We start from the raw sequence: 18101 nt of genomic DNA on the forward strand, positions 1-18101 counted from the left end.
TCTCTTTTTTTTCTTTTGTTTTATATACATATATATAATATTATTTATACTTAAATAATAAGTAATACTTATTTATTATTTATACATGTGTATATTATTAATACATGTGTATCTATTTAAAATCATACATTTGTCACTTTTCTTTTCTTTTTTTAAATTTATTTAATAATAATAGTTAATAATAATTTATAATTTATAATTCAACAATATTCTAGAAAAATCTTTAGATTTTTCATTGTTTGCCGCCTCAACTATACTAAATGGTCTATTTTCCATTTTGGTCCTTTTTATTTTCTTTTAATCTACGATTCAACTTTTATCCTTTATTCAATTTAGTCATTTTCCTAATTACTCTTAATTAAGCTAAATTCACTTAATTAAACTCTAATTAACCACTCTACTAACTTCATATATATATTTTATATTTACTAATCAATTTTTTTTAAAAATAGAGACCCGAAAATACATTTTTCGATAACCTTAAAATTCGGGTCATTACAATTATTGTGTACTGTTGATATTTTTAACCTACTTCGTTGACAGGTGTTTCGGGAGATCATCCCAAGATGAATTTAGAAATGATAGCTACCTTAATACTACTGACAGTGAAAGCGGATCCTAGAACTACAGTGCCTGTCATAATTTCCAATATTCGTAGCCAGTTGAGGTACACACCCTCTTACCGCAAGGCTTGGGTAGCTAAGCAGAAGGCGTTAGAAAAGATATATGGTGGGTGGGACGCTTCATATAACGAACTCTAGCAGTAGTGTCATGTGCTGGAGAGATATGTCCTAGGTTGCATAACAGACCTTCAAACCGAACTTGCGTATTACAACGACCGATTGCTCTGTGGATGCCAAGTATTTAAGCGTTTATTTTGGAGCTTTAAACAATGCCGAGATGCATTTCCATATTGTAAGCCGTTGGTACAAATTGACGGTACCTTTATGTACGGTAGATATACCCATCAGCTATTGCTAGCACAGGATGGCAGTGGAAGAATCCTTCCAATTGCGTTTGTAATAACACCAGGGGAGTCAGCTGATGACTGAGATTTCTTTCTTTCTAGGCTAAGGAGGCATGTTTGCCCCCAACCTAATATCTGTGGCACAGGATGGCAGTGGAAGAATCCTTCCAATTGCGTTTGTAATAACACCAGGGGAGTCAGCTGATGACTGAGATTTCTTTCTTTCTAGGCTAAGGAGGCATGTTTGCCCCCAACCTAATATCTGTGTCATATCAGATCGAGGCACCGAAATACTAGCCGCAATTGCGCGACAGGGAAGCATGTGGCATCACACACGCCATCGGTATTGCCTAAGGTACGTTGCGTCCAACTACCACGGTTTCATTCTACAACTGAAAAATGACAAGTAACCAACATAGGTATGTAATATCTATTAATATAATTTCGTTTGTAATACTGAATTTATTTTAACTGGAAATGTGGTATGTAATTTTCGCTATCAACTTATATTGGTAGGGTATGAGATAAGTAAGGATCATTTCCATGAAATGTTGGCGATTCTGCGTTCGGATAACGAAGAAGGAGCAAACTACCTATGTAATATACCTTTCGAATAGTGGACACAAGCATACGACGGCGGCCTACGATATGGTCATATGGCCTCAAACCTGGCCGAATGTATAAATTCTATTCTGAAAGGAACACGCCATTTACCAATAACATTAGTTGTTCGAGATACATATTTTCGTTTAGCGGCACTATTCCCGAAACGAGTAGCAAGTTATACAGGCCAAATTGAAGGAGGACATGTATGGTGAGCAAAGGTATTGTAAGAAATTAACAAGGCGAAGGAACGGGCGAACACCATGCACATAGTGTGTCACGATCGAGACAATCTATAGTTTCGTGTGACGGAGTTTGACAGACCGCAGGAAGGTATTATTGGCGGGCAATATCGTGTACACTTGAGAAATAGAACTTGCGACTGTGGGAGGTTTGACGCACTTCATTATCCATGCAGTCATGTAATTGCAGCTTGTCAGAATCTGAGTATAGATCCTATGAGATACGTCGACGAAGTGTACAGAATACAAACCATGTACAACGTGTGGAGACATGTATTCCCACCTGTCCCGGATGAACGTAAGTGGCCACCTGTATCGCTTGCTCCGTTTAAGCTGTTACCAGATAGAGAATTACGTCGCAAACCAAAGGGTCGACCTTGCTCGACTAGAATACGTACCGATATGGATATCCGAGAAACAACCGATCAACAGAAATTATGCGGATACTGTAGGAACCCAGGACATACTAGTAGATCATGTCCTAATCGAAATAGTTGATAGTTGTCATAAAAAATTATGTTGTATTATTTATATTTTATTAAATGAAATGTATCAAACTTTTACTTTTATTTTACAGGATTGCCCCTAAAGTTTTACTTTTATTCAATTTAGTCTTTTATTGGAATATATCAAACTTTTATTCTATCAAACGAAACAATACCTTCTATTTTAATAAAAATATAGTAATTTATTTTATTTTACGTGATAACTATGTCGATCAAATACAAGTAAGACATCGAGACATGACTGAGACGTAATTAATTAGCTCAAAGATTACCCTCAATTTTTGTTAGAATACATGTATTGATGGATTATAGTTATTAGTTATATATTTAGAATTTTTTTATGAATATTTTATAATATTTATGATTTTTTTAAAATTTTGAAAAAAAAATATTTTTATTAATTTTATTAATTTTGTATAATTATATATATATTTTAATTATCTATAAGAATGACGGAATTCATCAAATTGATAAATATGTAAACCTTCAAGGTTAGCATTTATGAATGATAAAAAAAATTTATCATCCTTCTTTTCTTCACAAATATGATGTTTATCATTCAATCGAGTATTTTTGTTTGATTTTATTGAGATAAAAAAATAGGGTTAATGTAGGGTTGACGAGAGAGGTCAAATGAGGTAAATATAGAAATAGTTTTTTAAGACATATATAATCAAATAAAGAAAATAAAAATAAAAATAAAAATTAAACAATATAAAAAGTTTGTACAATTGGGTTTTTAAGACATATAATTTACAATTGCCTTATTCAAAAGAAATTTTATTTTATTCAAATTAAACAATATAAAAAGTTTGTACACATATATTAAAAAAATTCAATGTCCGTGGCGGTTAGAATCAGTACCACACGGGGGTCGTTGACGGGTCCGTGCTAGATTCCTCCTTGGTTCGGCTTCCGATGGCAGTTGTGGTTCATCCAGCAAGGGATCTGGTTGTGGGTGTTGAGAGCTTGACCCACCTTGATATAATAATGACTGCGGTGGTGTTTGCATCACCCATGGAGGAGGTGTTTGAACCCCGTAAGGTGATGGGGATTGGTAGAAAGAAGAGCCCCCCGATGGCGTCTCCTGCGATCCCTCATGCGACGACGGCCTATAGATTGGCAGTTGACTCGGACTAATCGGGACCGGAGATGAACCGGGCCATGGATTCTAACCTGCCATAGGATTAAGAAAAGGAAACATAAAAGGGTTAGGATACATATAAGGGATAGGATACGTACCTGGCATAGGACTAGGAAAAGGTTGTGATATGGGTGTCGTCTGTTGAACTGTTGGGCCCGGTGATTGTAGCGGCGCTGTTGATGAGCTTGCTGATTGTATGGGCGCTGTTGATGGGCCTTCTGATTGTGTGGGCGCTGTTGATAGGCCTGCGTCGTCGTCCATTCTTCTTGGATTTAAAGGGCCCCGTCGTTCCATTTGAACACGAATTTGTCGTCGCCTCTCCTCTTTCGACAATAAATTTGGCTTGCCATGGCTCCTAAACCATGGCATGTATTCTGGTACGCATGCTAACTTTGGAACGATAATCAGTTCCCTAGTAGGTATATAATCATACCGATTTTCCCACATTTCGATATAGGCTGACCAGTATCTTGGCCAATCCATATTCAATAGCCGTAAGTCGACTTTATGCTCTTCATCAAACACCTCGGGTGCCACGGGAATCGGTTGTCAAAATCCAAATTGTCGCAATACTCTGTCTGATTGGTGGATCTCGACCGTAGCATAGTTCACCAATGGGACCTTCACATGCCAAGCGTCCGAATTTTAAACGTATTCATCCGGAATTACTGCCCGAATTGTTGGATCGTCGTATGGTGTCCATTCAAACTATATGAACATGATACAAATATTACTTATATACATAATACTAAATACTAAATATGAAACGACTATTTTATTAATTATATATAATTTATTTAATACTTACTTGTGTATCCGATCGTTGATCTAATAGAAGTCGTATATCTTCGAGAGAGTTGGGTATTCCGACATAACTCGCCTAACGGTTCCACCTAATTAAATAATTTTTTAGCATACAACAATTATATACTAAATCTATGTAATAATTGTAAAATATAATACAAAATTTACCTCGTTATTAGTGGAAATGTATATGGATGGTCCACTTGAGGACGTAAAAATGGAAAGTGAAACCGTGCCCATGATTGCAGTAGTGATAGACAACCTCTTATTTTGGCTTTGTTCGGTAGCGTCGCACCGCACATTTCCTTGTACAACTTTGCCAACACGGTAGACCCCCAACTCAATTTGCCGGCTGCTCTAAAATCTACGAGTTTCAACAGCCATCTCAGATGTACAAGGTTTTGTGACAAGTCCGGCATCAGATAACCCCCAATAATCTCAAGAATGTATGTAATGACCCGAATTTTACCGATACTGAAAAAGTGTAATTTCGAATCTCTGTTTATGAAAAATGGATTACTAAATATTTATTAAAAATATTTACGAAGTAAAATGAGTGGTTAATTAGAGTTTAATTAAGTGAATTTAGCTTAATTAAGAGTGATTAGGAAAAAGGATTAAGTTGAATGAAGTGTAAAAGTTTAATTACAGAATTAAAGAAGATAAGGGAGACTAAATAGGCAATTAAGCCTATTCTAAAGAATGAGGCGGCAAAACATAAAAATCTTTGATTTTTTATGTTGTTTAAGTTATAAATATATTATTAAGGTTATTATTTTATTATATTACAAATTAAATTAATTATATTATTATATTTTGAAATAAATTAAGAAAAGACAAATGTATGGTGCATATGAATATGGTGACATGAGTAATATTAATATATATACAATTGTAAAATATATGTATATTTACTTATCATATAAGTATATTATTAAATTATATATTAGTATTAAGTAAAAGATATTTATATAATAAATAGATTAAAGAAATATAAATATAAGGATATAAGTGGATACAAATATTAAATAAATTTTAGTTATTTAGTAGATTTTTATTGTTATTATATTATATATATAAAACAAATGGAATAAAAGAAAAAAAAAGAAGATAGAAAATAAACAGAATGAAACGAAACAGAGAGCAGGGGAGAAAAAGAAAGAAAGAAAAGAAAGAAAGGGAGAAAAGGGAAAATTTGAGGTTTGAAGCTTTAAGCTTTAATAGGTAAGTCAATCAAGCCATTTTTACTTAATTTTGATGTTTTCGAAGTTTCAGAACAAAGTTTTGATGAAATTAAGTTGATATTTTGAAAGTTATTAGATTTCTAGATATTATCCATGATAAATAAAATGATGAGTTAAGGGCTAAATTGATAGAAATTCAAGTTAGAAATGATATAAGGATTGAATTGTAAAGTGATTCATAAGTTTTATGCTTTAAGGACAAAATTGAAAGAATTTTGAAATTATGGTTTTATGATGAAAAATAGATAATTATGTCTAAGTTTGGTTAAAAATTGAGTAGAAGTAAAGTATGAATTAAGATAAAAAATGTAAGTGAATTTAGTTAGGATTAAATTGAAATTAAAAGTAGAAAATCAACATTTTGCACTAAGACTATTTTGGACAGCAGCAGTAGTCTAAGTTTGAAAAATCACAAAATATTTTATAAATTGAATTATAGGATGAATAAAATATTGAATTAAAGCTTATTGAGTCTAGTTTCTTATAGAAGAAACAGTATAAGCAATTGAATTGTAAATTATGAGATATAATGAATTTTGTGAGACAAGGTCAGAACGAATTCGGGTTCCCCTATTCTGAATTTTAAAAATCACCAAAAATTGGATAAAAATAATTAGAGGCTTAAAGTTATATGTTTAGAATCCATAATGAGTCTATTTTCAGGAGAAATCAATGGAAACATTATCCGAGTTTTGTACTGTAAGATAATTAATTTTTAGTGAAGAAGGGTTGAAACTGTCAGACAGCAGAACAGGGATAACTTTAAAGAATAAACTGTACTTATTGGCTAAACCAAAAATTCTGAAAATTTTATAGTAAGAAGATATATGAGTCTAGTTTTATGGAAAATTAGTGGATCTTAATTTGGAGTTTTATAACTCCAGATATAAATAATTTAGTGACTATGACACAGATAAACAGCTTAAATATCCATAAAATTAAATAATAAAAATTATAGATAATGTTACCTACAAGTGAGTTATATACATTAAGGATGTGGAATGGATAGGAGGAGGAGGAAATATATATATAAATATTCAGTTAGCATGGCTAATTTGCATGTGTTAAGCTCATGGACTAAATTGAATAAAAGTAAAACTTTAGGAGACAATTTTGTAAAAATGTCAAAAATGACTAAATTGAAGGGAATGAATTGTTTTATTATCTAAATTAATAAATTGAATGAAATTATCAATTTAAGATTGGGTAAAATTTGGGAAAATGGTAAATTACCAATATGCCCTTAAATCTTGGTATTTCTGCAATTTAGTCAGGTAGGTTCGTATATCCTGAATGAGCATATAAATATGACAATGTAAGTATTGTATCGTATTTTATATGATATTTTGAATTGAATATATGAAAAGGATGTTACATGAAACATGAAAATGAATACTAAATAATATAAATTAATTGAAATTATTCTGAAAATCTCGATAATGCCTCGTATCCTATCCCGATCTTAGGTACGGGTATGGGGTATTACAATGTATGCCCGAGCATATTGTATTCTTTCGAGTTCTGTCGAATCATTATCCGGCTCCAGGAATGTGTCTCGTAACCAGCCCATCTGGATCCGACCTCCGTTAATATAATCCGGTATAGCACCCAAAAGCTCGTAGCATACGGCGCTCCAATCGCTAGATGATGCGGATCCGGTGACTGCGTACCCATCCACCGGCAATCCCAATTGCAAATGCACGTCTTGCAGAGTGATAGTACATTCTCCGCATGGAAGATGAAAAGTATGCGTCTCGGGTCTCCACCTCTCTATCAACGTACTGATTAGTTTCGGGTCCAACTTGCACCCCCGGCCTATCGTGGCCACATGCCAGAATCTCGCTTCAGGCAAGTAATTCTAGATCAAGAGCGATGGAGGATTAGGCATATTACGAATGTAACATTCTAACACCCGATCTACAGACTATTGTAAAAAATTATAAAACAAAAATTAATTAAAATTGCATAAATTAATTAATGCAAACATCATAACTGAAAATTAAATTTGCATAAATGAAAATTAAATTTGAATAAATAAATTAAAGTATCACTCACCATTTTCATTTGCTCAACGGAGATGTACTTATTATCAATACGGATTAGCTCTTTGGCCATTGCTAGCACGATGGTATTTTTTTAATTTAAAAAAATTAAATTCAAAAAAATTTAAACAGAGAAATTTGGTAAAATTTTGATGGAATTTTAAGAAATTTTCACTAAAAATTGATATATTTTTTAAGGGAATATTGAAAGAAAATCGAGATTAAACAAAGAATTGTGTGAAAAATAAAGGAGAGGATTGAAAATTTGAGAGAATTAGAGAATTTGAAAGTGATTTGTGTGAAAAAATGAATTAGGAGGGCCATTTTATAGTTTTTTTTTATCTGACCGTTGAACGGGCAAAAATGCTCCCCAGGGAAGCGTTTTGTCCACGTCAGCAAAGCGCGCCCTGAAGGACACGATTTCTGTTGACATGGACAAAATGCTTCCCTGGGAGAGCGTTTTGCTGATGTGGACAATAAAGTAGCGCTGACGTGGACGCGATTTCGGGGAAAAGGGCCTAGTCCGGTAAATAATTAAAAAGTCGGCCTATTTCCATAATTTTAGAAAAAAAGGGATTTTCCTTGTAAAATGCCCTATTTTCTGCACAATATATTTTTTTAAATTTTTTCTAGTGCCACTTCTTGTGAAAATAAAATTTACAAAACATGTCTTTATATAGACCCCAAATCTCATTTTTTTTTATTTTTAGGAATGTGAAATATGAGTATATATAGACTCATAATTCATTTGTAGCTTGTTCTTAGATAATGTGAGATTAGCTACTTTTTAAACTAACAACATAAGATTAAAAGCTACACTTAATTTTTAAAAATTAAAGACAAACATTTATACAACATTAAACTCTAACAAAATAAAACATTATAAACTTTTATACAAATATTATTGTTATAGAACAAGATCAATAAAAAAAGAAAGACAAACTTACACATATAGTAACACATAATATTTTATATATAGATATTAAAGTGTAAAAATTAATAGAAATAATATAGTGACATATATTTTAATTTTTTTAAATATGTTAGATACAGTTATAATTTTTTCAATAATTATAGATATTATTGTATTAACCCATAGAGAAATGTAAATATTAAAATAAAAACTAAAATAATATCTATATTTAACATATTCAGATACAAGTCAATATGTTATTATAAGGATTTAAAAAGAATATACTTCATAATTATCGTTATTATTATAAATTATAAGTGAAAATTTAATATAAAATATTAAATAAAATATAAAAAGTCGATTAATTTTTTTTTGTTATAACAAAATATTAATATAGCATATGATTTTTTATAGAGAAAGAGCGGATTATAATTGATTAAAAAACATGAGATAATATGAATGGCTTAAATTGGTAAATAAAGTGGGAATAGAAGGATGGATTGGGTAGGAAAAATTGAGGCGAGCGAGTGGACAGTGGTGGGGGCCATGAAGCAGCGCCAAAGGCGCAGGCTATGTGATGCCATCACTCTCACTTCCTCCATCCCTTCTCGCGTGCATTTTACTTTTTCTTCTTCTTTTCCACTCAATTTTATTATTATGGGAATTATTTCAGAGAAAAAAAAAACCTATAAGATTCTTTTATGCCAGAATTCGCTTTCATTAATATACCTTCACATGGTCGTTAGGATTTATGTAATCCATTTAAAAAAAATAAAATTTTCAAAATAATTTACAATTTGATGAATCAAAATTATAACAGTTTAAAAATTAAATTAAAATAAAATACATCATAACATACAAAAAAAAATGATATTTGCTCATGCTAAATCTTAACCTTTACCGAGAAAATAAGGTCACGCGCTGAAGAATGTAGTGGGGAAAATAAGAAGACAGGATTGAGGCAAAAAAAAAAGATAGATGATAAGACTAGAGATTAATCCCAAAAACAAAAAAAAAGTGAAGGAGCAGCAGTTGCAGTCTGTCTGACTGACTCACTGAGCCCTAACAACTAACAACACGCCCACGATAGTTGCTGCCAAAAGCACCTTCTTTGGTCCCATGTTTCTTTCCTCTTCCAGCTACTCCTTTCTTTCTATTTATTTTTACTTATTTATTACCCATTTTACAATTATTCGGGCTTAGCTTCAACCTATTTGAATCGCCTTCGTCACTGTGGATTTCGTATATTTTTAATAATATTTCTTTTTTCCCCCTCAATTCTAGTTTATATGAGAATCAACTTTAATATCTACTTTACATATTTAATTATTTTTAGTCTCACACTTTTTTTTAAATAAAAAAATCAAACCCAAACACTAAAAAAATATGATTCACAAATAAAAATATATAATAAATAAATTGGATTTAGATATTTAAAATGTAACTTTAGCTTTCACACTATCATCTACACCTTAAACGGTGTAGAGAGATACTTTTATATTAAGGTGATACTAATAAGTTGTAGTCAATTTAGTATTATTTTAAAAAATATTTTAAATAAAAGTATTATTAAATAATATGTTTTTGAATTTTATAAAAGTAAGAAATAAAGTTTTTGAACTTTTACTCAATAAAAAAATACTTTTAAAAAATAATATTAAATTAAGTCTAAAAATATGTAATGATTTCATTCTCGTCACACCCTAAAATCTACGAACTTATATTTTTTTAAAACAAGTTGAAAATTTGAAGTTTACAGTTTCTTTTTATTAACAAAATCAATCGCTCTATTGATTTTACTTTAGTATTCATATGCTACATTCTAATACATTGTCTTGGATTTATCAATATTTCAGATTTTCTATATGTATTCTTATGTGTATTTTGTTAACCTAGTTTCAACATCACATACATATAAATTAATTATACGTAAATTTATAATGTAAAATTATTTTTAAACAAAATAAAAAATAAAAACGTAAAAATATTGTATCTCAATGTATATGAATACAAGTTAGTAATAATGTGTTGATATTTTGAAAGGAGATTTAGAATTAGTGATAGTAAATTTTATATTGGAATATTATTATATTTAAAGGTGTGAATTGTCTAAATTTATTTAAAAAGTTATTATTCTGATTGAAAATATAGAATTAAAAAAGAAGGGTTAAATGTAGAAGAAGGAATGATAACTACTAGACAGGTTATTAATAATCATCAGTAATTATTAATATTGAACCCCTCTGCCCACCTAAACAGATATTTCATTGGAGGAATATAGATAGATATTTTATTTGTTAACCCCTCCACTAAACACAGTTTTCCCTTCTCTTTTCATTGGATATCTTGTTAAGTCCGAAAGCCAAAAGCCACTACCCCATATTGCCTTTTTCTTGCCTTTTCTTTGCTGTGCTTACTACTATAAGCAATTGTCTATGTTTGCTGTGCTGCTCCCCCTTATCACTACCTGCTAATGGGAGGGAGGAATTATGCTTTGAATTCCTTCTTCTTCTTCTTATTTCAAATAGCCTTTTCTTCTTTCTTCTCTGTCCCTCCATTTTCAAAAACATGACTGTCTTGTTCTTTTCCTATTCTTCATCTTATAGCTTTGCGGGTACCCCTTAAAAGGAATATCAGAATTTTCTTCCCAATGATTTTGACTTCATTTCCTAGTTTTTTTTCCTCTAGTTATTCAGCTTTCTTGGGTACCTTTTACTCTCATTCTAGTTTTCTTTTTTTTCGTAAATTTTCCTGTTATTATTCCTTTGGTGGAGGTAGTTGGTAATTCGGTTGAACTTGCACTGTGGAGAAGAAAAAATAAAGTAAAACTTGGGGGGTGTTCATGGAAATTGATCTGAACCATGCATTAAACGAGGTGGAGAAGACTGTACTTTGCAATGGCAGCTGTGAAAAAGCTAGTGCTTGCGTTTACTGTTTGTCGTCGTCGTCGTCATCATCATCGTCATCATCATCTTCTTCTTCTTCTACTTCATGTACTTCAAACTCAGGTTCACCTCCTTGTTCATCTTCCATTGACTTGGAGCTTTGGCATGCTTGTGCTGGTCCTCTCACATCACTTCCAAAGAAGGGAAATGTGGTTGTATACTTCCCTCAAGGTCACTTGGAACAACTTGCCCTTGCTTTTCCTTTCTCTCCCTTGGACACCTTTGATCTTCCTTCCCAAATCTTTTGCAAAGTGATGAATGTCCAGCTTCTGGTAACTAATTCAATTTTTCTTTTTTAATTTGACTTGTACTATAAGTTAGCTTTCTCCTAAAGAAAGATTGATTCATTTGAAGTCTCCTTTTGTTTTCTGTCGTTAAGGCCAATAAGGAGAATGATGAGGTCTATACGCAAGTTACTTTACTTCCTCAACCGGAGGTATTATTATAATTCTTAACTTAAACCATACCTGATTGAGTCCTTTACATTGGTTTAGAATATACTAGTATAAAAATCTGTGATTTCTTTGGTATTATTTTGATGAGGAAATGGGAGTTTCACAGTGCAAATGTTTAGAATTTAGTGACTTTAATGAATGAATGAATGAATTCCTGTCTCCATACACTAGTTTTCCTATTACGAGGCACTTCAAATTTATGGTTTTGGTGATTTCCAGTTTGGGATTTTCTATTTTTGCATGGTATAAAAAATAAATTTACAAGATCAATGTTGTTTCTACAATAATTTTTTATAGAAAAATTTAAAAACAACAGAAGTTTGAAAAAGTTTTGGTGTATCAAATAAATGAATAATTAAGACTCTTTTGTTAAGTGATATAACTTTTCGGAAACAAGAGAGATAACTCATGAGTATGAATAGTGACATAAGACTTCAATAATAATTAATTGACTTAACTTTTGGATTACCTATAACTTTTCACTTATAACTAAGATTATAAATATTTTGAAAATGTTATCAGTTGAGAGGGCATAATTTGGGGAGCAAGCAGCTGGATGAGGTAGAGGCGGATGAGCATGCCGATGGGTCGCCTTCGAAACCAACCTCTCACATGTTTTGCAAGACACTAACAGCTTCTGACACTAGCATCCATGGAGGGTTCTCTGCTCCTCGTAGAGCTGCTGAAGACTGTTTTCCTCGGCTGGTGCAAATTTATACTTATAAATCCTCGATGTAATATTCACCATGAACCTCGCTCTTGTAGACATAATGGTGTTTGCCTTGATTTCAGGATTATAAACAGACAAGGCCCTCACAGGAGCTTGTTGCTAAAGACCTCCATGGAGTTGAGTGGAGGTTTCGCCATATATATAGGGGTAACCTTAGTAGAGAGTATGGCATTTCTGATAGTGTTTAGAAAGAACCAGTGATAAGAGCTTAATCTTTATTATGTGTAGGTCAACCAAGGCGACATCTCCTTACTACCGGCTGGAGTGTTTTTGTGAGTCAAAAGAATCTTATTGCTGGGGATGCAGTGCTCTTTCTGAGGTGTGTATAGCTTTTACCAATATACAAAGTTTTGGAGAGCACAACTTCATATTTGTAATTAGAAATTGATCATAAACTGGAATATTCTATCCTACTTGAGAATCATAATAGTGCACCTATGTCTTCCCATTGCCTAGTTATTCATTTATCTCCACATTGTAGGGGCGAAGATGGGGAGCTGAGGTTGGGAATTAGAAGAGCTGTTCGACCAAGAACTGGTCTTCCAGATTCAATTATTGCGCAACATAATTCATATCCAAAGGTTCTTTCTGCAGTGGCTAATGCATTATCCACCAAAAGCGTGTTTCAAGTCTGCTACTGTCCAAGGTACGTATCGGCTGGTATTTAGCCAAAAAAAATAAAGAAAAGAAATAAGCTGGTAAGTGATGTAAACCACAAAAAAAAGTAAAATTCACCTAACAAAATCTAGAATTAATAGTATTTTTTATTAGGTTATAAATGTTAATGCAAATGGTCTTTACAGTAAGTAAATGTTTCATTTGAACATATGAAGGTCATTTTCAAACTGATTGCAAAGCATCTTTTAATGTTAGATTTTAGATTATAAGTAGCTCTTGCAAGTTGCATTCAAGGAGCATTCTGAATGTTGGAATGTAATTAAGTTGTTGTGTTGCAGAGCTTGTTAGTCTATTTAAAATTCCGAGTGTTATGCATTTGATGTGAAATGAAATGGTATGTTTGTTCAAATTGCTGTAATGCAGGGCCAGTCATGCCGAGTTCGTCATACCCTTCCAAAAGTATATTAAAAGCATCACAAATCCAATATGCACTGGGGCAAGATTCAGAATGAAGTTTGAAATGGATGATTTGCCAGAGAGAAGGTCTTGTTTAATCAAACCGCAGATCATGACAAAGATCAATTGCTTTCTTTGTTTCTTTTCCCTTTTAATGGTTTAATTTTGAGAATATAATATAGTGCTACTCTTTTATAGGTGCAACGGTGTAGTGACAGGAACAGGGGACTCAGATCCTTATAAATGGCCTAACTCAAAGTGGAGATGCTTAATGGTGAGCCCCTAATATTGGGCTCATGTAACTATTGCTTTTATAGTTTAACTCGTGTAGTCACATATTGCTCCGACACATATCCAAACATGGGAATAGAGATATTCATCCAAGGGCTTTCCAAATACATGGAAATCTTGGAAAAAAATTCAACATACCCATGTTTACCCTGTGTTAAACACAGCTGAGTCCTAGTGACATAGGTTTCACAACTAGGCAAGTTAATATGCATGTTATTTTCATCAAGGTACTTCACATATGTGCATAAACTTTTGTGCTTCACATGATGAATGTTGATAAACTATTTTTCCGAATGAAATGAAAAATGGTTGATGAAACAAAACAACTAGGAAGGTGCCCTGAGTCAACTAATTGTTCAATAAAATATAACTCAGTAGCTTCATGCTGAGAGTTCCTTTACCTGTCATAGCAAAAACCTCTTTTTAATATCCAACTTCTCTTACTTGAGTTCATTTCAGGATATCTATATCATCAGACATTGAAGCCTTTACTTTTAATATTTATACATGTGCAAAAATATTACTGAGAGGATCTTGTATCACACGCTTGAGTATGACATATAACAGGTTAGGTGGGATGATGATATCGCAAGTGATCACCAAGAGAGAGTTTCACCTTGGGAAATTGATCCTTCTGTTTTTCCCCCACCCTTAATTATTCCATCTCCATTCAAGTTAAAGAAACTGCGGACAGGTCTGCAGACTGCTGCACTTGACACCCCTGTCACTGGTATAAATCTTTCCGTTAGAATCGTATTATTGTTTATTTTTAAAACAAAACTTGATAAATGCACGTGTCCATCAAATGTTCTTTTCTTCAGGAGGGGTTGGATATTTGGACTTTGAGGAATCGACAAGATCCTCTAAGGTCTTGCAAGGTCAAGAAAATGTAGGTTTCATATCACCTGTATATGGATGTGGTACAGTGAACCATCCCCTCCATTTCGAGATGCAATCTATGGCACATCAAAGTCTTGCATCGACAGGACTTGGAAAGAGTAACATTAGTGATTTTATGAGGGCTCACTCCTCTTCTCACACAGGCTTTGCGGAAACAAATAGGTTTCCGAAGGTCTTGCAAGGTCAAGAAATTTGCTCATTGAGGTCCCTCACACACAAGGCTGATCTCAACCTTGGTGTTTGGGCAAAAACCAATCATGGTTGCAATTCTTTCAACATGAATCAAGCACCCAACACCAACTTCTATCCAGAAGGACTTCGAAATATGTATTTTCCTTATAATGAGTTTTACAGAGCTGGCCAGGAACCTAAAATGTGTTCTTATGCATCTACACTTCCAAGGGGCAATGTTTTGTTCAATGCTTCCTCAATTAAGCCGGGGGTTAGTGTGGACGACATCAGGAAACCAAACCCTCCGAATGACCATAAGCCAATGGAGAATATCCCTAGCCCCGGTTTTGGAAAAAAATTGAGGAATCAACAGGATGAGTGCTACAAAGGAAATGTGTCTGGATGTAAACTCTTTGGATTCTCCTTGACTGCGGAATCACCTACTCTGAACTCACAAAATTCTGGTAAGCGGAGTTGTACAAAGGTAAGTATGTTACAGCCGAAGTTGAATTGTAACTGCATTTCCTACTTCTGTCCTACTGATACTGTAACATGACTGACTACAGGTTCACAAGCAAGGCAGCTTGGTTGGAAGAGCCATTGATCTCTCAAGACTCTATGGATATAAAGACTTGATAACTGAACTAGAACATCTTTTCGGTATGGAAGGTCTTTTAAGTGCTCCTGATAAAGGGTGGCGGGTTTTGTACACTGACAGGGACAATGATGTAATGGTAGTTGGAGACGACCCGTGGCAGTAAGTCTCACTCTCCCTCCCTGCTATCAACTATGAAGTTTGTTGCATGATAGCGTTTATCATGTTTACAAAGTTTCAAATGCACATAGAAATTATTACTGGGCTTGTGCTGTGTGAAAAATATGTTACCTATGATGAGTTTGACTTGCTGTTTGCAGTGAATTTTGTGATGTGGTATCCAAGATCCACATATACACAGGAGAAGAAGTGGAGAAGATGACCATAGGAATGGGTAGTGATGAGACTCAAAGCTGTTTGGAAGAAGCAGCAGTGATAATGGAAGCATCAAAGTCGTCCTCGGTGGGGCAGCCAGATTCCTCTCCCACTGTAATGAGGGGTATGAAGATCAGTGCTTGCTTTTAGTGTTATTGAATCCTGAAACTATATATCAAGTATTTGGTGTAGTCGAATTAATATATGATTATTGAAAGCTAAAAAGTGGGCTCTTTGGCCATATGGTGTTTGACAAATGAATGTGGTGTTTTACTACTCATCAACAATGTCTGCCACAAAAATTCAATCGTGCATTGTCGCTCATGGGTCATTTCAGAATGCCAGAAATTTGGAGATAATCCACGTGCATATCAAGTTGATGTGCTTCTCATTTACATTGTCATGTCGTATTTATATTATGTTCAAGCAAAAACTTATTTATCATACATTTTCAAGCTGGTTTTAAGTTGTAAAATAACTTGAAAATAATTTTAATTTTTTTTTTTGAAAAAAAAAGGCATACGATTGGGAAAATCGATTTAAGATATTCCCCGAGGGAGTCTGAAGCCATATTTTTAACAATGGCTTACAAATTGTTATTATCCATGAATGTGTTTTTATTTTAAAATACTTATATATATATTATTCACATAGGCATGAATATTTGAAAATAAATAACAAGAATTCATGTAAAATAAATACTAACAACTTTTTTAAAAGAAACCTAGATTCTGGTTATAAATCTACCATTAATGAAACTATCCTATTTTTATATTGGTAGGCATCTCGAAGAAGAAACCCAATCCTGCACTCATTTGCATCCATTACCAATAAAATTGATTGACGATGAATTATGCCCGCCATTGATTCATTAGATCGGTTTGCCTTTAAATTTTTATAAATCGATTCTCAGTGGATTTAATAAATTTTAACAATTTCAAAAAAAATATATATATATATTTATAGATTAACATTAAGTGACTTTAATTACAGAGATATGATATATTTTAACAATTTTTTCACTGAATGTTATTATAATTCTAAATGTATCACACATATTTAAAAATTAACATACAAAGATATGACAGTTCAAATATGTGCAAAAATTTAGAGAAAAAAATGACTATACATTTTTATTTTGAACACATATTTGTATATCAATTGTAGAGTTGGTACTTAGCTGTTTGTCTTTGTTGTTATGTCTAATATCTATGAAAATATGTTATTTTAATTCCTAATGTATGATACATATTTAAAAATGAACATATAAAGATATAATTGTTCAAGTAAATACAAAAAATAAAAATAAAAAAGATTATGTATTATTGTTTTGAACATATATTTATATTCGACACTTTACTTTTAATCAATTCTAAAAGAGAACATAAGTGACAAGTTGATAAAGTAATGTTCATAAAAATAAGGGCAATAAGCTAAGAAAAGGGTTCTTGTATGTTACCATTGGCTTCATACATGCTCTCCTATCACCATTAATGTTGAGCTACAAAAGATCCGAAACATCAAACCCACAAAATCACCTTTGCAATTTTACTCAATTGCTTATTCCAATGCTATGCAGTGATACGAGTTACCAACCCCAATTCTCTGTATTTCTCTATAAGAGAATCACAAATACAATAAGTTTTAAAAGGAAAAGCCAACAAAAATTTATTAATAAACGCGTGACAATTTTTTAATTCTTATTATAGAATTGAAAGAATTCTATTGCTATACAAATCATGTAAAATATAAGATGAATTCACGATATAAAAAAATAATTGAGACAGAATATGAGATAAAAATTAATATGAACATGACATGAATATATTAATATATAAAAATTTATATGAAATAGATTACTAACATATAAATAATTGTATAAATTTATAGCCCTGTGAACACAAAATATATAGCACAAACAATAACAAGTCAACCTATATCATTTTTATGTAAATTGAAGTATTCTAACAAATATGCAAATATGACATTATAAAGATACAACAAAAAATTTACACCAAAAAACAAAATCATTTCCAATTGAATTATGTTTATAAACCATGAAAAATCGTAATATGAAATAAATTGAAATATTATATGAAA

The 18101-nt window shown here is 32.3% G+C and overlaps 1 protein-coding gene across 3 annotated transcripts; it reads left to right on the forward strand.

Moving 5' to 3' along the window:
* The first annotated feature begins 10776 nt into the window (after positions 1–10776).
* Positions 10777–16242, forward strand: LOC107959261 (auxin response factor 4). 3 transcript variants are annotated; one of them, XM_016895267.2, is made up of 12 exons: positions 10777–11682; positions 11790–11846; positions 12388–12570; positions 12658–12742; positions 12824–12914; positions 13077–13241; positions 13637–13756; positions 13868–13943; positions 14528–14690; positions 14782–15515; positions 15598–15788; positions 15947–16242. In XM_016895267.2, exons 1-12 carry the CDS (start codon positions 11308–11310, stop codon positions 16149–16151), a joined length of 2445 nt encoding a protein of 814 aa, XP_016750756.2. In that variant the 5' UTR covers positions 10777–11307; the 3' UTR covers positions 16152–16242. The 3 variants fall into 3 exon arrangements, with proteins under 3 accessions (XP_016750756.2, XP_040969016.1, XP_016750757.2); XM_041113082.1 differs by lacking the exon at positions 15947–16242 and having other exon boundaries at positions 10779–11682; positions 14782–15495; positions 15598–15782; XM_016895268.2 differs by lacking the exon at positions 11790–11846 and having other exon boundaries at positions 10782–11682.
* The last annotated feature ends 1859 nt before the right edge of the window (positions 16243–18101 follow it).

The sequence above is a fragment of the Gossypium hirsutum genome, chromosome A05, assembly GCF_007990345.1.
Source record: "Gossypium hirsutum isolate 1008001.06 chromosome A05, Gossypium_hirsutum_v2.1, whole genome shotgun sequence".
In the NCBI taxonomy this organism is placed as follows: Eukaryota; Viridiplantae; Streptophyta; class Magnoliopsida; order Malvales; family Malvaceae; genus Gossypium; species Gossypium hirsutum.